The sequence below is a fragment of the Haliotis asinina genome, chromosome 11, assembly GCF_037392515.1.
Source record: "Haliotis asinina isolate JCU_RB_2024 chromosome 11, JCU_Hal_asi_v2, whole genome shotgun sequence".
NCBI classification, from domain to species: Eukaryota; Metazoa; Mollusca; class Gastropoda; order Lepetellida; family Haliotidae; genus Haliotis; species Haliotis asinina.
Genome location: NC_090290.1, coordinates 41,798,282 through 41,825,589, shown reverse-complemented (window position 1 = coordinate 41,825,589; position 27,308 = coordinate 41,798,282). Strand labels below are relative to the sequence as shown.

The following is a 27,308-nucleotide window of genomic DNA, read 5'->3' as shown; positions in this document are numbered from 1 at the left end:
TCCCATACCCGTGACATAGGAGTACGGGAATTTATTTTGGAAACACAATTTTTCCAAGTATGACGTTTAATGTGTTTAAACGTTCGTCGAGCTTTAGCGTAACTGATTTTTACATTATTTAAGTTATGAACAGTGGGATGAAGACGAAAATATTTCTCTGCTTTCTTCCTCTTTTTCCTAGCCTGTTTGCATTCATCATTAAACCATGGTTTACGGATGTGCGGATTTACAGAGGACTAGTTTCATCAGCTATATGTTTCAGTTTGTCCGAGAACATTTTAATTGGATCAGGTACATCCATGAAAAGGTCTGGTTTAAGTTCCATAAGGCAGGTGGCCTGAAATAATGGCCAATTGGCCTTTGAAAAATTCCATCTTGTTACAGGTGGATCATCGGAAGGGTTAATTGCTGTAAGTACTGTTGGAAAATGGTCACTACCACAAAGATCATTATGGACTGACCATTCAAACTCATTATAAACGTTTGAATCAGTGAGTGACAGGTCTAAAGAAGAATATGTTCCCGTTGCAGGATGTAAATATGTGTCAGAGCCATCATTGAATATACATAAATTATTATCAGATATAAACTTTCCCTTTACTGTTGGTATCAGGACTTAATGGGTTATGTCCATTGAGATCACCCATTGTGATACAGGGTTTCGGTAATTGGTCATACAAATCTTGAAGATCATTCTGATGGAGAGTGGAAGAAGGAGAGATATACAAGGAACAAAGAGTAAGGGTTACATGTAAAGTAAGACGAACAGCAACAGCCTGAAGATTGGTTTTAAGAGGAACAGGGCTATGAATTATACCATGTCTCACCAGTATGGAAGATCCACCAGTGGCTTTGTCACCAGGGGGTGAAAAAGAATAAGAATGGTATTTACGCAATTCGAACTTAACATTTTGTTTCAAGTACGTTTCTTGAAAACTAAATGCTGATGGTTTAAAATCATGTGCTAGTAATTGTACTTCATAAAATTGGTCCTAAGTCCTCTGCAATTCCATTGGATCAAGGTGTTATTGTTCATTTTATAGCAGGTGGTAGTACCGGGGACCGACTTTTCCCCTTCCGAGGCGAACTGCTTCTATTTCGCGCACGGGGATGAGGAGAGACGTCCATGTCTTCTAAAAGTTGAAACTTGTTATAGATTTGTACAGGATCACGTGATCCCTTTTGTACTCGATCAGGTTTTTGTCTGTAATCTACTTTTTGAGAAGGATTTTTCACAACAGGAGATATTGTTTGTGATTCTGTCTGGCAAGCTGATGTTGCATGGTGTTTATCAACAGTAGGATCTGATGCAATTAAAGTGTTTGTCAGCTTTAACCCAGGTGATATATGTCTGACATGCAACTGACAGAACAGACTTAGTATTGGGGCGAGCAACAACTGCAGAATATGGTACACCTGATGACTGAGGGGAGGCTACATAAACTAAACGTTTTGCCTCATGATATGTGACATTCTTTTGGATTTTGATTTTGACAATTTCATATTCACGTTTCCAGACATGGCATGACTTTGACGAAGACATATGATCTCCAAGACAATTGACACATTTTGGAGAAGATAAACAGTCATGAACCTTCATGATCATCTTTACCACACCTATAACATTTTGCACGATTTCTGCAGGTTTGGGCACCGTGACCAAACTTTTGACACTTGTAACAACGGAGTGGGTTTGGAATATACTGTTCCACTCCGATGTTACAATATCCAGCTTTTATGTACTTTGGGTGTTGGGGTTGAGAAAAAGAAATTAAGTATGTGTTGGAATTCAAAGTTTCTCGATCCCTTTTAATATGAGTGACTCCTTGGTTTTGCAGTTCAGTAACTATTTCCTTTTCACTCATGTGGGCAAGCCAGCGGTCTCTGTCCCTCAAGATGCCTTTGCTACTGTTCAAAGACTTGTGAGGAGAAACTGAAACTTCAGTATTTGCAAACTGTTTTGTGGCTATGAGGGTAGCTGATTGTTTTCCTGTTTTACACTCTATGAGGAGAAACCCTGATCTATTTTTTTTACCAGCTTGGACATCACCAACAAGTCCATAAATTGCTTTTGATGTGGCAAACGGATTTAGCTTGAGTGTGGTTCACCATCAGTCGAAGATACAACCAAGAATCTACTCCATGTATCTGGATACCTGTTTGTGATATGTTCCTCATCAGAGGACAAACACTCATCTAGTGCTCGTTTATGCTTTTTGGGTTGAGCCATGGTTAATAATAGAAAGTTCACCATCCCAGCTCCCTACCCTCCACCGAGTATCACAGTGGGTTTCCGACTGGCAGCACCAAGGATACTGAAATGGTTTACTCCAGCAGAAGATTAATAGAAAATTAATCGATCTACCAGATTGACCCATGAGCCACCGCCTTCTGGGCATAAGACTCTAGGCAAAGTTAATAAGATCACTTTTCAAATTTACAAGTGTTATATGAGTGAAAAGTCAAGACCAAAACCAAAACAATATCAAATCAAATTTGTGCAATTAAATAATCAGGGCTTGGCGTGACCAGCCGATTGATAGAACCGGGCCCATTCGACCACCCGTCTAGGCGAAGTCAGGGCCAAAGTGGTGTATTGAGCAACAGGAACACGCTTGCAGGCCCCTATTACCCCCAACTACCAGGATCCCCTCCTCCGCCGACACAGGGCCGCAACCCACGGCAAACGGGTTGGTGGACCAAATATTCCCCCGTGTCCATTACCGGGGTGTTGGCGAGCACTTGGCGTTACCCAGCACCCACCACGAGGAGGTTGCTCACCACAGGTGCCATTTTAAATCATGAACTATGAAGGATCTTTTTAGTAATGTTAGTGCTCATTTAATCATTGTGTTTTTAAAAGAATTAGACCTGTTACATGACTTGTAAATAGATTAACATTTTATGATTGCAAGTTGAATTAGCAGCTAAGATTGTTAGTGGCTGTATCCTCGATGGAGGTTGAAGTCCTGTAAAATTATTGTCCTCCTGAGAGGGTACGTAAGTCCCAAAACGGTTTACGTCAGATTTAATTTTCCACTTTTTTAATCGTAGAATATGTGTCATTTTAATGTGTGGCTAATCTTGCATACAGTCGCCAACAGCTGAGGGGATGGTGTAAATCCAGCCAGGGACCATGCAGGTAGCAGAAGTACTGTAAGTCCCCATGGTCCCTGGTGTGGTGATCTACCCTCTGTTGTTGGTGATCTATGGCCTGTTTTTATATTGTACTGTCCAAATAGTGATAGTCTATTGGTTTTACTGTCCTTCGTAGAGAGAGTCTTCATAATACGCATATATATTCTTTTTGTCATGTATGTTCTCGTCACGATATGGCTGTAATATTGCCGATGTGACGTTAAATATTAACTCACTCACTCACTGTTGTCATCATTCCGATGAGTCCATGCATCAAGGTTTGCAAATCAACACTGGATATTTCTGTTTGCACATATTTTCCTGAATACATGAAATCGATAAGTTCCATACGTGTAATAACGTTTTACAAACATCTAAATGCAATTATGAAATGGATCAGAAATTGTAATTAATGTAAATAGAACCCTGTAAGACCATTCCATTCAGAAATCGTTTAGGCCTTGAATCTTAATCGGTAACTATTTGAAACTATTTCAACCATTCTTATACAAATATACATTAAGTGAGTTAGTGAGTGAGTTTAGTTTTACGTCGCACTTAGCAATATTCCAGCTATATGGCGACGGTCTGTAAATAATCGAGTCTGGACCAGACAATCCAGTGATCAATAACATGAGCATCGATCTGCCCAATTGGGAACCGATGACATGTGTCAACCAAGTCAGTGAGTCTGACCACCCGATCCCGTTAGTCGCCTCTTACGACAAGCATAGTCACCTTTTATGGCAAGCATGGGTTGCTGAAGGCCTATTCTACCCCGGGACCTTCACGGGTCTATACATTAAGTGGAATATGTAATGATACATAAATGTTTATAAAATGTTCATATACAATGTATAGGAAAATACCTGTCACACCCTGTTGGTTATAACACATTGCAAAGTGGATAAATGTGTTCGTGAAAATGTCACACGTCATATGACCCAAGTATACTCAAGGACATCGAAATGAATAAAAAACCGTCGATTTCGAGCTATATACACATAATTAAAACCTAGATGTAAAATTATTTACACTAGCAAGGTTGCGTCTTTAGGCCTTCGTACACAAGTCTGTATTTTGGGCTAGAATAGCAGTGTTAAGGTCTGCTTTTGAAATCACTTCATGTAAGAGGCAACAGGAATTGATGCACAGAACAGACGTTCATCCCTCTGATGAAGCAAACGAACATGACCATGGCGCTGATAAACTATTGATCAGATCATGCAACGCCTGTGGACTTACTCATGTACCCGCAGTTTGAACGACTGGACCTTTCAAGCATGTACACCCTGTGCCGTATAATATATCGTCTACAGGATGTTTAACTGCTAGTGACAGAATGAGTACGGTTTTATGATGCATATAGCAATATCCAAACAATTTCAACGGAGGAGACATCAGAAATTGGCTTCACAGATTGTACTCATGTGATAAACTGAACCCGAACGTTTTGCACGACGAGCAAATGCTATAACAAGTGGGCTACCTCACCGCCCTGTTTGAAGACTAAATTTCCGACAACAGCGAAAATTGTGATGTTGCGGGTTGTTACTTTTACTAAATAGGTACAATAAAATAAACAGATGGACTTACAGCAAAAGTGTTTTTGACAAGATGGTGTTTGGGCCGTTTCAAGAGAGGCAGCTACATACATTATCGTTATAGTCAACTGCTGAAACATGAAACCATAGAAAAATGATATTTCCTATGTAAGAAGAATAAAATGAGTTGAATCTAGAACATTAATTCCGTGGAGTTTTCATGCGACGAAGATAAGTCCCAGTGAGTGTTAGGTTTCACGGATTTCCTCAATTTCTACAAGCAAAAAGAAAAGAATTGCATTATATATTTTTCAATTTCATTATTATCATGGTACAAAATAAAAAAAAATCATACCACTGTAATTTACGGATATTCAAGATTGGAACAGGAACTGCATCATATCGCAGTCTACCCAATGATTACATGATTAGAATTGTATTATGATTTTTCCGAAAATGTTCGACATTTTTCAAAAAGGAGCATACGATAAGTCACAAAATACGACGGAATTAGGCTTATAGCTGATCAAATAATTATCGCCTTTCATGTATGGTGCAAATGTTCGTATTGAGGAAATTGGGTTGCAATTTGCCAGGAGAAATAGACTGAGGGATATTTGGCCAGAAAGATTGCAAAATAGAGACCCCAGAAGGAACCCCATTAAATATGATTCCTTTTCACAAGAAGTAAAGATAGGCTAGTCATATAACACTGGAAAACAGGTTCCTGCATGCGCACAGCGCCAATGATGTTACCTCTCTGACTGAATTTCCCTCTGTTTTGTACACCGTCCAGATGAAGACAACGGGCAATGGTAAGATTGAACCAAAGGATATCATCCATCCAAGTCCCGTGGCCCAGGTAGGGTAGATGTAGTCTCCATAGTTAGGGGGTCGGTAGGAGTACAGGGAGTAGCAGAAGATGATCTGTAAAACAAATGGCATCGTGATGAAGGAGCAATTATGATAATGTATTGTGTACATTGCCATGAGGACAAAAGGGACTATATGCAACTCAGCCAGTGTAGGTGACAGATGCATATTTCTGTGTATGTGTGAATGACGTGAGGGAACGAGAGTCTGTTGACCTGGAAATGAGATACATAACGTGGATGGCGCCGCAAGTGGTTGTGCAGAGTACGCGAGAAACCTAGGCTTTGAATCCTGCATCGCCCCGATCATATTCTTATTTTGACAACACGAAACATACACATCTTGCATTCGTGCAACCAGTATTCCAACACCGACAGGTTGCATCAAAGAAATCATTATCCCGATATACACATCTTGCATTCGCGCAAGCAATATTTCAGCATCGACATGTTGCCGCAATTTAACAATTATCCCGACATACACATCTTGCAATGGTGCAAACAATATTCCAACATTCCACATGGTGCATTCGTGCAACCGAGCATGCATGCAACCACTACTCCAGTACTGACAGTTGGATATGGCCATGAACGTCAAACATAGACAACTGTCACTCACCAGAAGGAGTCCTGGGCAGGTGAACTTCAGGATGAAGGTCATGATCCTCGGGACAGTCTTCCCGCACATTGATTTTATGACCCTTTGCAGTCTATGTGTGCCTAAAACGAACAACTGACTCCTATTGAATATCACCGGGTACTACTATAGTGAGAGAGTGAGTTTAGTTTTACGGCGCACTCAGCAATATTCCAGCTATATGGTGGAATTTATCGAGTCTGGATCAGACAATCCAGTGAGCATCAGCATGAGCATCGATCTGCCCAAATGGGAACCGATGACGTGTCAAACAAGTCAGCAGCCCGATCACCCGATCCCATTAGTCTCCACTTACAACAAGCATAGTCGCCTTTTGTGACAAGCATGGGTTGCTGAAGACCTACTCTACTCTACCGGATCTTCTTGGGTCAGTACTACCATACTGGCAGCACTCACAATGTAGACTTCTTACGTAATATATATAGAAACTCACGACACAGTTATGTGAGAGTTAATTTCAGTTGCCTTAAAGGTATTTCCCAAAAGCCGCCACAAACTGTTTCTTAGAGACACCTCAAAAAGTCAGGGCCGCCACGTTCTCTTATTCAGTTGTCGCCTTGAATACCGTCGTTTAAAGTTGTTTTTCAGCATGTCTTCACTTTGATTGACGCTCGTTTTTAGTTTGTAACAAGATGCTTACCATAGATCCAGCTGACCACAAAGCATTCCAACATTCCAAAAACTGCTATGGAGGGGAAGAATGCATACCACTCCACCAGTGTAAGCATGTACATGCCTCCCTGTCAAAAACAGTTTTGACATTATTGATTTTGTGTGTTTAGGAGGCAGTACTGTTATGGTTTCCTACGGAATTTATATACGGAATCACATCAGGTTTCGCTCAGATACATTTTTTTTATTTTATGGGTACCATTCCGTGACAATTCTTAGCTGATGTCGGGGTTGAAATTAGAGTGTAACGACGACTTTGTCTTAAAATAGCTGAAATAAAGTTTTTTTGTGCGCTAAAGCAACGATGAGCTTGGTTCTGGTGACGTATACTTTGCCACAGTATCCATGAGAATACTGCAAAATTTCTAACCAGCCGTACTTGGAATTTTCTACAGTAAATATATGGGTTAGTTTAAGTAATGGGTGTTCTACTGGCGTGTCACCTCTGAGAGTTAGCCGCCATTCGGTAGTGATTGCAGGGGTCATTAGCACAGACCCCGGGAATCAGGGGACTGTCGTTAGACAGTTCGTGACATTCACCTGTGTCATGTAGAGTAGGCCAACGAGGAAGCTTGGCACCAGCACTAATAGCATGTTCATCCACCGTCGGCGAGATAGGCTTGGGAACTGATCTGATAAGGCTGTTAATGCGATCTCATAGCTTGGCAACTGTATAGAAACATATCAAACGCGTTTTAATTGGACACATGCATGTATTGTTTCTTAAATGTGATATTCCTACTATGACAACTATCATGTAGTGATATGTGCAGTTGTTGCTCTAAATCTGGCTATCTGTTCGACATATTTGTATCAATGTCTTATGAGGAATCTAAATATCATACATTACATCCGTATCAGGCCTTTGAAATCCATTGCTCAAAGAAAGATCAAAATCCAACTTTACATGTATACTTCGATGTTATGGGCGCATTTGAAAATACAAAAAACAACAACATTTGTCTGCCTTGATGAAAGTTCTAACAACATCACACTGTATTGTTATACGAGCATACGTTATAACGAAGCCTTGAATGGCGTAAATGTGCGAAACAGGGTTGTTTTCTGAATTTAATATAATACATAATATATTTTGCATCGGTCAATAAGGGTCTTATCGATATTGCCCGTGCTAGCTCAGCTTTGATAAACGACTTGCTCATATTCATACAATAGACAAAAGGTGATTCCTGAAATCAGTCACATCAGCCATTTTGTATATGTAGATTTAAAACAATATCAGGTGGGTTTGTTTTATTTTCTAAAACAAAGCATCCGCAGGCAATGAATATATGATTTCAGGACAACTCTTTTTCTGATGGACTTTGCTTATTTCTTGAGCTGAGCCTGTTCTTATACCGTTATATGATTACCAGAGAATCCAGTCCGAGTGTTAGCAAATTCAAGAAGGTCAAAACAGACCACAACTGAGGCAAGGGGAGTGACGCCACGGCTTCTGGATATGCGATGAATCCAAGGTTGTATCCTCGACAAATGAAACCACATAATTCATCAAATGGACAACGTCGATTAATCATGTGTGACTTGTCGCCTCGTACTGATACTTATGTACATATAAGAGCCAGGTGTGTGAGGGCTAAGTTAATTATCTTCGGGTGTGATTGTCCGCCCATGGAAGAAATTTCCCTACTTCATTTCTCTGTCGTGTATTCTTTTTAGCAAAACCTGCAAAGTTACCAAATGAAGAGACACGGACACAACCTACGTACCTGGAGATGATCACAGAGTTTGTTAGGAAGAAAACAAAGAGTGATTTTATTTTCAATATTTTGTTGCCACGGTGGTATTGATCAGTACATATTAATTAAACAATAATCAGTAAGATGACTCTAGCTCATGAGTGAGTGAGTGAGTGAGTTTAGTTTTACGTCGCACTCAGCAATATTCCAGCTATGTGGCGGCGGTCTGCAAATAATCAAGTCTGGGCCAGACAATTCAGTGATCAACAGCATGAGCATCGATCTACGCAATGGGGAACCGATGACATGTTTCAACCAAGTCAGCGAGCTTGACCACCCGATCCTGTTAGTCGCCTCTTACGACAAGCATAGTCACCTTTTATGGCAAGCACGGGTTGCTGGAGCTCATGCGTACAAGCAAGGAAATACCTGAGTACTGGAACGAATCCACAGTCACACCACGCAGATAAGCAACGTGACCCATGATGGCAAAGAAGGCAAACCCCATATACATAGTTGTCAGCGCAATAGCGGTAGTCAGGACCAAAGCGTCCCTACAAAAAATGTTACTTTATCACATTCAAATCAAATCACATTGTACACTTAGCTAATAGTCATTCCTCCAATGAAAAAAACGCCCCTGTTTCTTTTCTTGGCATCTTGGTGCGGTCTGACATTGTCATTGACAATCGACGGAAGGGTACAGGAGTGTTTTCCTTCATTACATCAAGAGTTCGATCTGTCACTCATACGTTTAAGGATTGAAAAAAAATTGAATTTAACGAGGCTTACTTGTCACGATATGAGACACAATGCATTCAGAAAAAAAAGGGAAATACGACTTTCTTAAGAATACTGACGGCCGGATACAGTTGAACCTAATGACATGGTTTAATTAAGCTCTCAAAACTGAATTCCTCTAAGCTCAATTCAAGTAGGGCTACTGCGCAGTGACCGAGTAGCCAGGAACTCCACATTTATTCTAAGTGTGTTTGCATTAATACCTGTTTAAGTTACTACCGGAAAATATGGGGTTGGTATGAGTGTGTTTGACACTGATAACGTATCAATCAGTCTTCATCACGAAATAATTCCGTCATAATCTGACAACGCGCTTGAAAATTAGTCTAATAGAAAAAGTAAAGTTACTCTAAACTGTACCTTAAGCAATTGTTATTAAGTTTGTTGTGTCCTGCCATTGTTGGAAGACATCCAAATGCAATTCCTGGTGTGTACAAGGCATAATTACAAGCTTCTATCCAAATCTGCAAATTGAATGAAAACTGAATTAAAGCAACCACATTTAAGTCCATAAAAACTGGAAAACAGCCACTGAAATCAAGTACCAACAAATCTGTATCAATACCAAGCATTAAAGATATAGCGTTTGATCAGTGAAGGACATTACAGAATTAGAACTAACATGCGATAACAACACGCATTGGAACAGGAGGAAGAATCGGATTATTTCAAATCTTCCTGACATTTATTACAGAGATAGTTTAATATTGCGAAACCGCATCATCAGTGTTGCATGGGAGGTTACTCTCTTTCCCGCCATCGTATGGGAAAATGTGGATGCATTTTCGAAACTAACGAAATGAACATGAAATCACAGATGTCCATCGAAATATATACGATATTTATGATATATTAACAAACTGTTTGGTGTTTTAAAACCAACATGTTAGTGACCCATTCATTAACCAGTAATGTTCCTACGGAAATACATAAACAACTTAGCACCAGTCAGTTTAACTTTAATTTCCGTCGCCGTTCAAAGCTTTGTTAATACAGCTATATAAATGTTGAGACGACAATCATTCAGTCAGTGAAATGTTCATTCGCGATCGCTTCACCTTGGCATCTAACAGCTTCTCAAAATGTGGGTATATGTAGTAATATATTCCGTCAGCCGAACCGGGGAGTAGGCAGCCCCGGATGAGGAAAACAGTGATGAGGATGTAAGGAGCACCAACAGTGACGTACACCACCTGTTGCCATGGAAACACATAATGAAACTGAAGTTGATATCAGGACGTGTGGTAGCGAGAAAGCAGGTATCACACAGAACTGAGAACCATAGTCACTAATGGTGTCCCGAAAGACCAAGACTAACAATTCAAAATTCGTTTACTAACGCTTTTTAAAATTTTCTTTACCTTTCCTGCAATCTTAATCCCACGAAAGAGACATAAGAACGCCAAGGTGTATGTGATAGCAAGACAGCCAACCAGAGGCCACCGCATACTACCGAGATATTCCAAACCATCGCTTATCTGTAAGACCTTTAACCTGTTTCAAATAGAGGTAATGTACGTTTACAAAAACAAAACTGATAACAGGTTCATTTACCGGGAGATATTCAAGAAGTATCGCAGACAGAGGATAACCGTGCATGAAAATAACATTTTGAACTGAACTGAACTGAACAATAAAGCATACACATTTCTAACGTGTAACGTTATAGCATTAATTTCACAAGTAACTTACCGTCATGAAAGTTGATGCATTTTGTGACAAAATGAAATTTCACATGTACTGACGTTAAGCATAATGTGTCGAACGTATTGGCATGTGACCATTAGGAAATATGAAAACGAGAAGTTACAGTTTTAGAACATCAGTAAAGCACATCAAGGGTGAAGACACTATTGACGGGGAGTGTTCCGATTTCATTTACTTTTATAAAATATTTACAAAGCAAACGAACATAGCAAATATGTTATAACATCCAGAAAACATATTGGCCGTCCTTCTTACGTCCAGAATTCTTCTGCTGATGTGACTGCAATTAAAGGCGTGCTTCCATTAGCCAAGGCAGTAGAATTAGAGGACGTAGATGATTTGAGAAGGGCGTGTGCTGTTCTGGCAACGGTGGTGGAAACATTTGTAGAGTTGACAGGTGCGTCATCGCCGACGTTGATGAACGATATACACGACGGTGTGTTCCATGGGTTGTCACAGGTACTCCAGGGAATGTTTCGGGAGAAGGAGTGGTAGAAGTAGTAGATTAACCATGCGAACAGGGCAGAATAGTAGTTGCTGAAAAATATGCCGATGAGGACGTTCCCAATTCCCATGCCTGGAGAAAATGTATCATTTGAGGTCATAGACGCTGACATGTATTCAAGGAACACCACCCTGTAATACTATTTCATCCTTTGATTGTGTATATTCATCTATGTTTTCAAATCCTTGAATGCTTATGCATGTACTTGTTTACATGGGTACTTTAATGGATGGGATAATGAATAATGCACTACCCAATGACTACACAATCATATATACTGGTTCATGAAGTGTAAAAGTATAAAGGTCATTAAAACAACATGTCAGTGAACATGTGCCGGATACCAATTCAGAGTGCATATATCATGCAGTTTTGTAGTTTTTTAAACGTTTTTTTCTTATACGTGGTGACTGAGTCAGTGGGTTGCGATTATACGTCACACCGGCAATGTTTATACCATATCGGGACGATAAACATTCGGTTAAACTATCAGTAATATCTGTCTGAAAGGGCAGTAAAACAGTTTAACTCTAAAGCTAACCACAGCAGTTGATAAAAGACTAATAACGCAAAGATCAATACAATTACATATAATTCCAATGAAATACGAGCTATATACCGCCTGTCACCAAAGCCAGACCACCTTACTGGGGATCATTGGGACTTACAGTACTTTGACTTGGCTTATGTGGAGTCCGACCTTTACCACTGTAGAACCTTCCATCGTTCGTATTTTGCTCGCAAGAACACCATTTGTATGAGCTCTTAACTTATATGCGCTTTATGAAAGGTATACAGAATATTTTTTTTTGCAACTTCATTTTAATGAAAAGATGTTTCATGAGCTAAAGACATACACAGTACCTTTAAACGGTGGACACAAGTTCCAAACTTTAACTGCTCCACTCTGTGAGAACTGACCGATCACCATTTCAAGGAACACACAAGGAACTGTGCCGATGATCATGAATACCACGAACGGTATCAGAAATGCTCCTTTAAGATATAAGATAACGATTATGAACCTCATTAGAAGTGTACCCTGTTAATCCACGCACGAAAAAAGCAACAAACGAAGTGATTAGTACTTTGTTAATTAACCGTTCCTAATTTTCGAGACAAACGTCATGAATCCTCTGGTCTGGTGCTTTCATTACATTCTACGTTGAAATGAATGAACCAGTTTGGAATTAGCTTCATCGGTATCATTTTAACCCAAACAGATTGTAGTTTACTTGTCTCTGTACTGCTGGTGATGTTTATTTATTAATTGTACTGTTTTATAGACGCGTTGCTATAACCTAAGATATACATGTATTGACCAGGTCATGTGCGTCTGTGTTTCTGTGTAAAGTAGGCTAATTGCTTTAGTGAGTCATTTCTTTATATTTTTACCAAGGGATACTTGCTAGCAAAATACCCGTGTGTCTGTATAGTATTCTAACGCAGTCTTCCTTAATCATTACTGAAATATGTCCCATAATTCTGTAAGTAATTATCGGATTTTTAACTGTACTTGCCATTACCAAAGTGGTGTTAATGTATTGGTCCTTTTCAGAATCTTGTGAACGTTTACAATAAGAATTTAATTCCTAACTGGAGGAACTTTTTGTGTATTCCTGCAGAGCGGGTTGTTAAGCTATCTTAAGTTGGTAGGTTTATCCAGCAGAGATGCGTGTTTGAAGTTTTGATATGGGTTTCCATTTTGTTGAATACCTAATGTGTAGTCCTCACACACTGATATAAGTACACCCTATGGCTTTGCGTTTCTAGTTGTTTCCCACAAGGTTCATGTCAATGTAAATACTAAGCATATACAACAATGTCGACATCACTGCCAGTTATCGACTTAGATCAAATGGTGTGATCACTGAGAGGAGTAGGTTAACAGTAGGAAGCAGTGACTTTCGCTTATTCAGTGTGATTGTATTCGGTAATCAGAAACATTCGGACAACTATGGTATTACTTCGCATTTCATCATAACCAATAGTTATAAAAGGGGTAGAGTGTGGACTTGATTTAGTCATGGCGTCTCTCTGGACGGAAACTGACAATTTCTGTTACTTGTACCAAGTCATGTTACTTGCTGATACTTGCAACAATACTCTTCTCATACTTATTTTGGATATATAGAGCAAGTGTACGCAACTAGTAGAACAATCCACCTCTGGGAAAACGTGTATCAAAACACATTGCAAAACCAGTGATCGAAATGACCAAGAACTTCATGAACTGAGACGACTAACGGGATCGGGTTGTCAGGCTGACTTGGTTGACACATGTCATCGGTTCCCATTTGCACAGATCGATGTTCATTCTTTTGATCACTGAATTGTCCTGTCCAGAGTCAATTATTTACAGACATATAGCAGGAATACTGCTGGATGCAGCGTAAAACTAACCTCACTCACACTCCTTAGCCCCAACTAATGCATGCACCACGCTCCAATAACTGCCCATGTCACTACGTATGAATGATCATTTCTCTTTCTTGTCGCAAACAACATGAGGAAAGCAGATCTACTGTCAATGAAATAAGTGTTTATACTCATTGCAAAAGGCCTTTCGTCTCTCTGTCCACACACGTCCTGCATGGTTGCAAGTGGCAATGTACGTGATCCAGGTCTTTCCAGGACGGTGATGAGTGAGCGATCGAGTGAATTAGTATTTAGAGTCACATCAACAAACGGTCAGGCATATCGTGACGACACGATGATGAATTCAAGCCTTATCGACGTGTATGAATTTCAGACTGAATCAGGAAATCAACAGAAACTATTTCTAGATGTAGACGTTCTTCGTCTTCGCCTCATTCACCATCTGTACGCTCTCGCGCAGTTCCCCCCCCCCCCCCCAATTTTGGTATCTCGAGAACGCTCCCTGATATCCGGCGAACCTGTTCCTTCGGAGACGTTCAAACAAGAGCTTTCTTCCAATCCCGTTCTACTGACTGGGCGGAGCATGACCTGCTTGTGTAGGTCATGACTGTAAACCACTTGACACATCCAATCTCGTCTTTTTATGGTTCGGGCTCTGGCAGCCACCTTTGCGATGCCTGCATGGTTTGGGTTGATTCAATACACATGGCTGTTGGTTCGCCAACCACCTACAGCTATCTTGAACAAGATACCAACTGATGCTCTACTCACTACATTCAACATTCAACAAAGATAGCATTCAAGGTATGTGTGATGAGCTGAATTCCTCACCACAGAGTGGCATGATCTACAGACCAAGGGTGTTAGACAGTAACACCTGAGAAAACTTCGACTTTGGCATGGTTTACTCGGTTCAGAGATCACCGCAGCTATGCCTGGATGGTCCCAAGGCACCAATGGTACTGCCTTCATATGCCTAACGAACATTCATGGGTCTTGTTTTGACCAGTTCCCCTGTGGTGACTCATCAAAAAGACCGTCTGCGCTGGACTATCTATGACGTCCTTTGCAGTGCCTTCCAGTTCGACGAAACCATTGTCAAGGACGCGGGTGCCAATCTTCTATATGGCCAAGTGCTAGAATTGGACAAAAAAACTTCGATCAATCCATCTGCTGATCCAGCTGGACACCTCTACCGTGTTTTGGTACATAAACCATCTATTCTCGACCGGCTCAGCGAATCTACTAAGTGGACGATGAACATTTTCCATTTCGTCAACTCACTTGACATTGTCGCCAGAGCCAGGCGCACTACAGGAGTAAGGAATGTGATCGCCAATGCCTTGTATCGTTCATCCATCCGTCTCCAGCAGAGGGCAAGACGCTTATTCAGATCTTCCAGTCGATGATCTACCAATTCCGTCGACAAATGAAAATTATGATGTTGCTAATCGTCGACAGAGTGAAAACCCGTAGTGGCGACATAGCGTGGTCAACAAACTGTGAGGGCGTTAAAGAGAATGTTTGCTTAGTGACTTAGTCAATCATGAGTAATTGAATAAAAGTAGTCTTTTTACCCGATTGTCTGCGGTTTCTTTGGCGGGCGAGAGAGAATCAGACGGCTTTTTAGCAACTTTTATGCGCTCGGTAATAATTAACCACAAGATTTTAAAAAATGTGTTCCCTTTATGACCAGAAGTCTTTCATATGCAGTGGTAAAAAGAGTACAAAAACATTGAGTTTATTTGTTCTTTAACTGGTTTGTTAATTACGAGCACACTGGGCGTGAAGTCACTCATGTGGAACATCATTTCCCTTTCCCCGGACTGTCGACAAGTAATTTGGTGGACGGATCGTTCGTTGTTGTCGACAGTCCGGGTATAAACCAGCTGAAGAAAGACCTGTTCACAGCAACATTCATCAATCGACAGGGATACGGTCTCCTCACTATTCAGATTCCCACGTTGCCTCGAAGACCGACAGTGATGATATAGAAATTGTCACGTGGGCAATTAGTGGTGCGTGGTGCATGCATCGAGACTAAGGAAGTTAAAGACAACGGGAGCAAAGAGTGCATGGGTAAAAATGTTTACGGTTTACGGTCCTTCTACTCAGTGTCAAAGCAAGGGAGAGAGGCGCGAATCGCCAGCTAGAATAAACGTACACTATACTTCAAATTTCCACGTTAGTCCTTTCCACGAGATTGTCCTTTAACAAGCTTCTCCTCGCGCATGCTCAGACTGTACAAAATGAAGTTGTTCATACGGTTTAACATGGAGCCGATTCATTAAGACGGTGAAATGTTATATACACCCGACAAAAATTCCCTTATTACATTTCAGACCACAGTAGTGCCATCCATACCTACCTCCGCCGTTTCTCATACACATGTATGGGAATTTCCACATGCTTCCTACTCCAATTGAGTAGCCAAGAACTGTCATTATGTAGTCCACTTGGGAACTCCACTTCTCGTGCTCCATTTCTGTTGAAAATGGAACGTCGATTAGAGTAGTCATTGGACGCACAGCGAATATTTATGGCTTTAAATAATATTAGAATCGATGAATAGCTGTCACTCATGAGAACCAACAGGTAATTAAAACAGGGGATGTTGCTTTTCATTCCCCATGTCATGCGTTTTGATTTCAGCTGGTAAATTGTTCTGTGTTCATTTCAATATTTTCCACCGAACGCTTTAACACAATCGACAATACAGTACTACAGTTCGGTTTAGCGTTAACCTTACTTTCATCAAACTGCGGTTTTTTTCACGCAACGTATGCACATGGATGTTGAACATACATACATTTCAGGCATTATCACAAAGACGTTTCTTAGCAAACAGTGTGGGTTGGTGGCTGACAGCAAACCGAGTTAAGAGTCCGTAAATTGCATGCCCTCGTACAGATGAAACTTATTCCAAAGTCAGTCTTTAATATGAAAGAACAATGGAACGACTGCATTTTAAAAGAGATCAGATATTTTAGTGTTGCCCGACAAATGGCTTTAGCGAGGTGAGCTCATCACTTTATAGGAGTTAATTTAATGCGGATGTTTTCTGTGAAGGGAAGCCACAAAACATTGACCTGACAAGACAATAACCTCAAGCCTTGACAACTTAGAGCGATGGTAAGATAATGCCGTACTCAGTAAGTCATCCCTATTGTTGGTGAAGACAGGCAACCGACCATACCCTGTACGATACATTTGACTTGCACAAATACGTAACTGTACATCAATCAACTGTATTCTCAATGTGTGTTAGTTGTCCATCGTGATTTTAACGTAGTTTGTGTGCCCTTAGCTATGTCGTTTTTATCATGTTGGTAGTTAACTTCATAAAATCAAATCAGGATATCATATTAGGCATTATGTTAGCCATTCAAACATCAGTGTGGAAGCTTGCCACCCGTTGAATCACATCCACATTGGTTCATACTGAGGTTGGGCCACATTATGACGAAATCAAATAGCGACGTTGTGATACTGGTTTAAGCACATGTTTTCTGCACATGAAACAGACCGTTAAGCTTAGCATTGGAAAACATAGGTCTTGTGTCTTGTTGCTGTCTCATAGTCCATCTGATAAAAATAGAAAAATTATACAAAGAAAATTAACTACATAGACACTGATATTAAAAGAATTGAATCTTACTTCAGTTTATAAAAATCTGAATGTTCTTACCATTGCGATGATGTCATTAGATGTTGAAGCTGTTGATCCACAGTTCTCGTCAAGACAGCGCCAGGAAATTCATTCTCGTTTTCTCTTGTTCACTCTGTATATAAATACCCACTGACCTAAATACCTACCACCTCTAGCAGTTGGTATAAAAGTATGACCATTGCTGGGAGAGATGTCACTGCCAAATTACTTAGCGTAGTATTTCAGTGAACAAGTTTCTCATTATAATTATTATTATGCTGAAGTGACAGGTGTCATTTTGAACACTGTCCATTATAGGTGAGCACTGACTCATAAAGGTGATACCTGATTCCTCAGTATTCAATAAGTTATTTTCTGTTGTACGTTGCCTTTCTGTAATCAATCATTCAGTATACACAGAAAATATCTCCTCACTTCTGATTTTTTTATTCAGGCGGATACATCAGCTAACCTGAACCAAAATCTTCACTGGGACTCATTGTCCAGGGATCTGAATGAGAAGTGTAAATTTGTTCGGTTAGATTACAAGACTCTTTATCATGATCTTCACGACACTGAGTGAGTGAGTTAGTTAATATTTAATGTCACATCGGCAATATCTCAGCCATAGTGTGACGAGAACATTCAACAATGAAAAAGAGCATATATACATTAGAAAAACCCGTTAACGAAGGACAGTAAAACAACTATAATATCACAATTTCAATTAAAACTAGCATGGAAAGTTAAAACTAATAGCACTATTTAGACAATACAATATAAAAACAGACTATAGATCGCCAACAACAGAAGGCAGATCACCACACTAGGAACCATGGGGACTTACAGTACCTTTGCTACCTGCATAGACCCTAGTTGGATTTACACCATCCCTTCAGCTGCTGGCGATTGTACGAAATTAACATCACATGAATACTACGATTAAAATCCTGATAGACATAAATTTACTGTGAATGTTTGTGGACTTACGTACCCTCTCAGGAGGACAATAATTTTACAATACTTCAACCCCCTTTGAGGGTACATCCACCAACAATTCAAGTTACTAATCTAAACTACCAATCATTAAAATACATCTATTTACACAACATAATATTCAAAATTCCACCAAAAATCAGTTTCTTTTGAAAAAAATGATTGATTATTAAATGACAACTAACAGTGGTAAAAAGGTCCTTCATAGTTTTGACATTGAAAAATTTATCCCTTGTGATGGAGAATTCAACAAAGTCAAGCAGAATATGCTTGACCGTGACTCTCTCATCACAAGGGATATAAAACGGAGGATCCTCACCTTTCAATAGGTATTCATGAGTTTATCTCGTATGGCCACTACGACATCGCCGCATGATCACCTCTTCAAATCTGGACTGACAACCCAAGTATGTGTAACCAATATACGGTTTTATTTCATGTAATTTATTTATACCTACTTGGGTGTCCCACTTCTGCTGCATCAGATCACGGATGTAAGTTCTAATGCTAGCTTTATAATCAGAGTATGGAATAAGAGGTGGTGTCACAGATTTGTTGAGTGCTGCCTTGGCAGCAAGATCGGCCATTGCGTTACCGGAAATGCCTACGTGGCTGGGTAACCAACAAAAGACGATGTCGTATTGGCCAGTGGCAAGATGATTATACAATTCAATAATTTTAATTAAAAGTGGATGTTTACAAGAGATACTTTTAATAGCCTGAGGGCAAGAAAGAGAGTCGGAATAAATTATATATTATGTACGTTTGGGGTGTCTTTGAATATATTTAAGAGCTGTTAATATAGCGTTAGCTTCTGCTGTAAAAATAGAACTGTTATCTGGTAATCTAGATGATATTGTTCTTGATCCAGTGACAGTGGCACAAGCCACAGCACCACCGTGCTTGGACCCATCTGTACATAAGGATTTATAATTGTTATATTTATGTTTCAATTGATTATATTCTTGTGTATACTGTAATTCATTCGTTTCTGATTTTTCAAATGTGGTTAATGTTAGGTCAACTTGTGGCCTAACGAACTGCCAAGGAGGAGAAGATAGAAGACGGGGAGGAACTATTTTTTCCAGCTCAATGCTGGCAGCAGAAATAAGTGGTTTTATTCTTAAACCAAGAGGCGGAACAAGAGAAGATTTCTTATTGTATAAATATAAATCCTCATACAGAGGATTGAAAACACAGTTATATACAGGGTTTGACTCATTTGAATATAGTTTTGTTACATACTGTAAAGCTATTTGTATACGTCGCTGCTCAAGAGATGGTTCATCAGCCTCGACATACAGGCTGTCCACAGGTGAAGTTCTAAAGGAGCCAAGACAAAGTCTTAGACCTTGATGATGGACTGAATCTAATAGTTTTAAGTTGCTTTTGCAGGCTCCACCATAGACGATGGAGCCATAATCAAATTTAGAACGCACGAGAGATCGATATAGATGGAGAAGGGTAGCTAGATCCCCTCCCCATTTAGAATTTGAAACCACTTTCAACAAGTCAAGTACTTTCAGGCATTTAGTTTTAAATGACTTAATACGTGGTACAAAACGTTAAGTGTGAGTCAAAAATGAGACCCAAGAACTTGGCTTCCTTCAAAACTTTAATTGGCGTGCCATCTAGAGATAGTTCTGGGTCTTTATGTGGTTTGTATTTACGACAAAATGTAGGCAATTAGTTTTCGATTTAGAAAATTTAAAGCCGTTTTCAAGACACCATTTATTAATTTTGTTTAAACATAAATTGAATCGTTTAAAAGTTTTGATAAACTGTTTATCTTTATACTAACACCCTGATCCTGATTGTAATGATCAGACAGGGTAGAACCCATGCGGACCTGTAATTGTCTGTTATTTAAAAAATTGCCTATGAGTTCAGGCAAACCACCTCGCAAACCGAAATCACGTAAATCTCTCAGAATGCCATACTTCCAGGTTGTGTCATATGCCTTCTCAAGGTCAAAAAAGATAGAGACAGCGTGTTGTTTGTTTATTAATCAGCGCGTTTTTCACAAATGATTCTAAACGCACTAAGTAGTGGACAGTACTTCTGTTTTTCCGGAAACCACATTGTATATCTGTGATAAGGTTATTTGTTTCCAAGTACCAAACAAGTCGATTATTTATCATGCGTTCCATGGTCTTGCAAACACATCTAGTTAATGAAATCGGACGATAATTGGATGGATCCGTATGATCACGTCCAGGTCTAGGTATTGGTACTACTATGGCATCACGCCATGAAGAAGGGAATTTCCCGGAAGTCCAAATATCATCAAACATTGATAAGAGCGTCTCTAAACATGATTCTGGTAAATGTTTCAGGAGTTGATAATGTATGTTATCAGCTCCTGTAGCAGTGTCATGAGCTTGATCAAGAGCAGTATGGAGTTCATAAATAGAAAACGTTTCATTATAATCTTCCCCATTATCAGAATTGAAATGAATAGTTTTCTTTTCTTGTTTTTGATATTGCTGAAATTTAGGTATATAATTAGAAGAGGAAGAATGTTTAGCAAAAGTTTCGTCGAGTTTATTCGCAATATCTGATTTATCAGTAAGTAATTGATCTCCATGTTTAAGATGATGGACAGTAGATTTAGTACCTTTACCTTTAATTTTCTGGATCATGTTCCATACCTTGGACATGGGTGTCCGAGAATTTATTTTGGATACATAATTTTGCCAAGATTGGCGTTTGTTCTGTTTAAAAGTACGCCTCGCTTTGGCATTTAAAATTTTAAATTTATTTAAATTATGCACCATAGGATGGCGACGGAAATAATGTTCTGCTTGTTTTCCTTGCTTTCCTAGCTTGTTTGCACTCATCGTTGAACCATGGTTTTCTAATGTGTGGAACTACAGAGGAATGTGGTGTACACTCATCAGCTATGGAATTCAGTTGATCAGAAAAGCATTTAATAGTATCTGGAACGTCAATAAAACGTTCAGGTTTAAGTCTTTCAGCACACAGTGTTTCATATAAAGCCCAATTAGCCTTTTTAAAATTTCTTCTTGATGATGGAGGAACATCAGATGGAATCACAGATGGAGTTACAGCTTTTAATACAGTAGGAAAATGGTGACTTCCACAGAGGTCATCGTGGACTGACCATTCGAATTCATTTAGTAGTTCAATGACAAGTCAAGAGCAGAAAAGGTCCCTGTAGCAGGGTGTAAATATGTGTTGGAACCATCATTATCAATACATAAATCGTTGTCAGAAGACAAGCCCTCCAACAATTTACCTTTAGTGTTTGTAGTTACACTACCCCAGAGTGGGTTGTGCCCATTTAAATCTCCCATTATAATACAGGGCTTCGGGAGTTGGTCATACAGGGCTTGAAGATCAGTTTTTGCAAATGTCGAAGACGGCGAAATATAGAGAGAGCATAGCGTAAACGCGACATGTAAATTAATTCTCACAGCAACAGCCTGCATATTAGTATTAAGTGACAGAGGGCTTTGAATAACGTTTTGTCTGACTAGAATGGATGACGGATGACCCACCAGAGGCTTTATCACCCGGAGGTGAAAAAGACTGATATGCATTAAAATGACGAAGGTCAAATGTATCTGTTTGTTTTAATTATGTCACTTGGAGACATAACGCTGAAGGTGTAAAATCTTGGACTAATAGCTGTAATTCATGTAAATTAGTCCTCAATCCTCTGCAGTTCCACTGTACAATGTTATTGGAATAAACTATCTTTTAGAGGGATTTATTGGGGATCTACCCCGCACTCTGTTGGAGGGCGACAAGCTATGTGCCCTAGAATGGACGTTTTCAGAAACGTCCATGTCTACAAGAGACCCATATTTGTTGAGCAATTGAATTTTATTTTGTGACCCTTTAGGAACTCTGCCACTTTGTTGTTTTGAAGCATCAGGCTTAGGCTTAGATTTACCTTTAGCAGTTTGTTGTCTATCAGCTGTAGATTGAGATTCAGTGTGTGACTGCGAAGATTACTTATGATCAGAAGAAGACTTTGCTGTTCCAGGAAGTGATTCCTCAGTCTGTGATGACATAGCTGGGTATAGAAGTTGTGGAGAGTCGCTGTTGACCCAAGTCAAGTTAGTTTGGCAGCTTGTAGATGATTTTGATATTTTAGAGCTACGCACAGATGATACGTATGCCACTGTAGCATAACTTTCTGTAAGGTCAGATCTCTTCACCATTTTTCTTTGCTTCAGAGAAAGAAATCTTTTGGGTATACTTTGTTCTGTTTATTTCCATTTGCTCTCTCCAGATTGGACACTGTTTCGATGAAGATGAATGGTCGCCTGAGCAGTTGGTGCATTTTTTAAAATCACTGTCACAATCTTCTGTTGTGTGTGTCTTCTCACCACACTGACCACACACAACAGACAATGTACAGGTAGATACACCGCTTCCATATTTCTGGCATTTAAAACACCTGAGCGGGTTGGGGATGTATGTCTCAATTTGGATGTTACAGTAACCTGCCTTCACTGACATTTGGTGACGAGCAGGAAAACAAATAGGTGTTTGTATGGATTGTTTCATTACTTTTCCGTGTTGAAAAACGCTTTACATTAAGCACACCCTGATCTTTCATTTCGAATGCTATGTCAAGTTCTGACATATCAAACAACCGATAACGATCTCTGACAATACCTTTACTTGTGTTCAGGGTCTTGTGAGCAGAGACCGTGACCGGAATGCCCACAAGAGAATCAATACCCATCAGATTGGTTGCTTGCTGCTTTTTCCCACACTCAACGAGCAGGGCACCCGAACGTAAGCGTCTAAGATTCTTCATATCTCCAGCAATACGTTGAATACCCTTACATACTGCAAAATGGTTCAGTTTTAATGCTGTCTTGTCAGGAGTTTCAGTTACAAGGAAACGTGGCCAATACTCAATCGATAAAGACGGTCTATGGTCAGTATCAACAGGATCAATTTCAAGTTGACGTTTTGATTTTTTGGGGGGGATTTCATAAGCCATGGGTAATGTAAATTGGTTCATCATCCGAGCTCCCCACCAACCATGGAGTATCACAAAGGACAATGCTAAAGCAAGCGGGCCTCCAGCTTGCAACACCAAGGATACTCGGATGATATACTCAAGTAGAATAATCACAAAGTAATTACTCTACCAGATTGGCCCATGAGGCACCTCCTTCTTGACATACGACTCTAGGCAAATTACAAAACAACATAATTAAAAATCAAACATGTTTCAGAAGCCAATAAATCCAAGACCAAAATTTCAAATCATATTTGTGCAATGATACATATATTTATAATCTATGCACAGGGCTTGGCATGACCAGCCGATTGGCTGAACCGGGCCCATTCAACCTCCCGTCTAGGTGAAGTAAGGGTCGAAGGGGTGTGTTGAGCCAAGCGAACGCGGTTACAGGTCCCCAGTGCTCTCAACCCCCAGACTCCCGTCCTCCACCGACACAGGGCCGCAACCCACGGCAAACGGGTTGGTGGACCAAATATCCCCCCGGGTCCACAACGGGGGTGTCTGCGAGCTCTTAGCGTTACCCAGCACCCACCACGAGGAGGTGGCTCGCCACGGGTGCCAGGAAGTGAGATAACGTCGAATGAAATTACAACTGCACTAAACAAACTTAAGACAATAAACTTAAATCTCATATAGATGGAATACCACCAGATGAATTTTAAAAACCGTATGGTACGCCTTGTTGCCTTACTTGACGTTATTGTTTCATAACATTTCAGAGACGAGGAAATTCGTTTTGATTAGGAAGAAAGGTGGTAAAGTAAGTCAATATACACAACCTTCCGCCCTACACGGTGTTATCTACTGACGTTCAACCGATAGTGTGTAAGTGAGTTACGATATTCCAGCTATTTTGCTGAAGTCTATAAATAATCGAGTTTAGTCCAGATAGGAAAACGAACAGATCCGGTTACTTTTCACACGTGATGAATAACACATGTTATCCTCATAAAATTATGAGAATCATATTTACCTTATCTTTCTTTCATCAAATATCTTGCACCACAAATGTGCAAATCCAACAGTTGTTAGTCACATCCAGGCTATAATAAGAGTAGACACGGAGAATTGTCAGCACATTATGAAGTCAATGCGTGAGTGGGTTTCTTAAATTACCTGACTGACACAGATGGATGTGTCTGTTGTGTGCTTGTGATTTGAATGCGAGGATGGAATCAACGACCAGTCACAGATGCATGACCCAGAGACAGAATAAATTACTGATAGTAGGTGTATCCGTGAATACAGAGAAGTGTTTTAACAAGTCAGATCATGTTCAAAACAAAATCTGTCCAGCATAGAGAAATGGCCAACATGAAACGAATCGATTTGCAAAGGTTTCTCAGTACGGTTTGTTATTGTCATTTATCAGTAGTACAGCTAAATGGAAACCTTCTGAATCCGGACTGCGCCATATATAATCCAGTGATCGACATCATGAACATCAACATATGAGATATTGTGACATGCATGGATCAATTCAGCCGATCCGTGCATTAAGGAACACCTATTGTTAGTTGGAATTTGAAGGAATTGCATCTCAGATGTAAACAATCGCGAAACCATTAGAGCGATATCGGTAGTTTAGCGGTAATAAAGTAAACACAACACCGCTATCGGAAGCAATGTCGGTAATTCTAGATACACTCCCAGCCATCTTCGGAGATTTCTCGTGATTTGTCGGCCGCGTCGTGAAACTCACACATCAAAACATGACGTCACTAGAAGGAGCACCCGTCTCGATGAATCTTGTTTTCATTTTTTACTGTTTCATTTTTATACATATCCATCTTTGACAACCCGTGTTGAATGCGTTTAGGTATAAGCTGTTGTCGCGAGTGGGCTGCGTTTGCGTTCACTTTCTGAATCATATTTGGGGGTGTCTTGAAAACGGTTTAAATTAAAAAGTAAAAAAATTAATCATATTCACTTCTGTAGAAAATACAAACCGCATAAAGACCCAGAATTATTTCTAAACGGCACCCCTCTCAATGTCATAAAGTATGCCACGTTCTTTCGTCTTATTTTTGACTCTCATTTTACCTGTTAGCCGCATATTAAATCCATTAAGACTAAATGCCTGAATACATTCGATTTGTTGAAAGTTGTTTCAGACTCAAAGATCAAATTACCCCCAGACACATATATCGCTTACTAGTCCGTTCAAAACTTGATTATGGCCCATCGTATATAAAGTGGAGCTTGCAAATACGACCTACAATTTCTTGATTGTGTCCACCACCAAGGTCTCAGACTTAGTCTTGATTTCTTTAACACTTCTGCGGTTGGCCATAAGTTGACCCGACATTAACTACTTTAAAAACAAAATCAGATACTAATGAATTCCTTTACACACAAGAATATAATCAATTGAAATGTAAATATAGTACATAAAATCCTTATTTACAGATGGGTCCATGAACGGTGGCGCAGTAGGTTGTACCACTGTCATTGGATCCATAACAATCTCTTCTAGACTACCGCACTGCAGCTCTGTTTTTACAGCTGAAGCAAACGTCATATTTACAGCTCTTAAATATATTCAAAGACATCCTAAACATAAACAATACGTCATCGTTTCTGACTCTCGTTCTTGTCTTTTGAATCTATCATGTAAACATCCACTTTTAATAGAACGTTTGAATTACATTGTGATCTTGCTACTGACCATTTCTGGAAACACGATGAACGATCTCGACGCAGGCAGCACTCAGCAAATCAGTGACACCACGTCTTATTCCATACACAGATTACAAAGCAACCAACCTACTTATCTCCAAGGTATGGTAGCAGCTCCGTTAACTGCCTGGTAGATGACGTTTAGCTGACAGAATCCCGCACCTGAGATGGCGTGTCCTTACCCGAACTTCGGTATACCCCCGTACTTCGGTCCTGACGACAGGGGATGTGCGAGAGATACAACGTCAGTACACGGGGGTCTTTGGAGTTTTACCGTAGTTCCTCCAGCAACCACAAGACGATGGTCTTCGTTTAATAGTTCATTAAAACTGTGTTGCTGGTCAATCCACTCGATGGTCACTCTATAAGACTGCAGCCGCAAAGCTTCCGTCTTACGCCAAATGCTGGTGCTTTTTAGGATAGTTTTTCAGACGATTCCTTGAGGCCAAACACCAAGAGTGGGAGAGCACCAGACTCCCGACCCGGAGCTTTGCTACCTCTTAAAGCTGGGTCCCTACGTCACAGCCAAAACCCTCTTCCTTTTGCCCATTGGTTACCAACCCACAACCCTACATAACGTTTTCACTCCCCCCCCCCCCCCCCCCCACACACACACACACTTCTTATTTCGTATCCCCAATACCATATTTGTAAGGCTGTGAGGTGGATTCCGAGAAACTCAAAATTTCTATCTCCTAACCAGATATGTCTCATGGAATACTACGAACTGTTGCCGAGGTCCTACCTACCTCTCTTACCTTGTTTATGTTTCCTACATCACAGGCCTTTATTTATCATTTCCTATTCTAAATATATCATTAGAACACCTTGATCACCTGTTATTAATAATATCACCCCTAGATCTAAATATTATAACAATAATTATAATTCCCCGGCCATGATACGCTCTTATTATATCAAAATATAATTCCATGCCTCTGATACGATACGCCCTCTGCCAAAGAGTGTGTCCCCACACTCTAAAGAACTGTGACGT

General features: G+C 40.0%; 1 protein-coding gene across 1 annotated transcript; it reads right to left on the bottom strand.

The window, feature by feature from the left end:
- Window positions 1-4,875: 4,875 nt before the first annotated feature.
- Window positions 4,876-16,459, bottom strand: LOC137255439 (sodium- and chloride-dependent GABA transporter 3-like). Its single transcript, XM_067792881.1, has 13 exons — window positions 16,345-16,459; window positions 12,462-12,593; window positions 11,348-11,669; window positions 10,747-10,879; window positions 10,444-10,578; window positions 9,746-9,849; window positions 9,014-9,138; window positions 8,258-8,370; window positions 7,425-7,553; window positions 6,853-6,952; window positions 6,174-6,274; window positions 5,439-5,609; window positions 4,876-4,956 (listed from the first exon to the last, which is right to left on the bottom strand). Exons 1-13 carry the CDS (start codon window positions 16,457-16,459, stop codon window positions 4,876-4,878), a joined length of 1,761 nt encoding a protein of 586 aa, XP_067648982.1.
- Window positions 16,460-27,308: the final 10,849 nt, after the last annotated feature.

Bases quoted from the DNA above. Each gene is read 5' to 3' on its own strand.
- LOC137255439 (XM_067792881.1), bottom strand. From the start codon at position 16,459: ATGGAGCACGAGAAGTGGAGTTCCCAAGTGGACTACATAATGACAGTT. The intron at 10,880-11,347 runs GTAAGAAGGACG...TATTTGAAACAG, and splicing joins TCAGCAGAAGAATTCTGGAC to GTTAAAGGTCTTACAGATAA. The intron at 6,953-7,424 runs GTGAATGTCACG...TGTTTTTGACAG, and splicing joins GCCTACTCTACATGACACAG to GGAGGCATGTACATGCTTAC.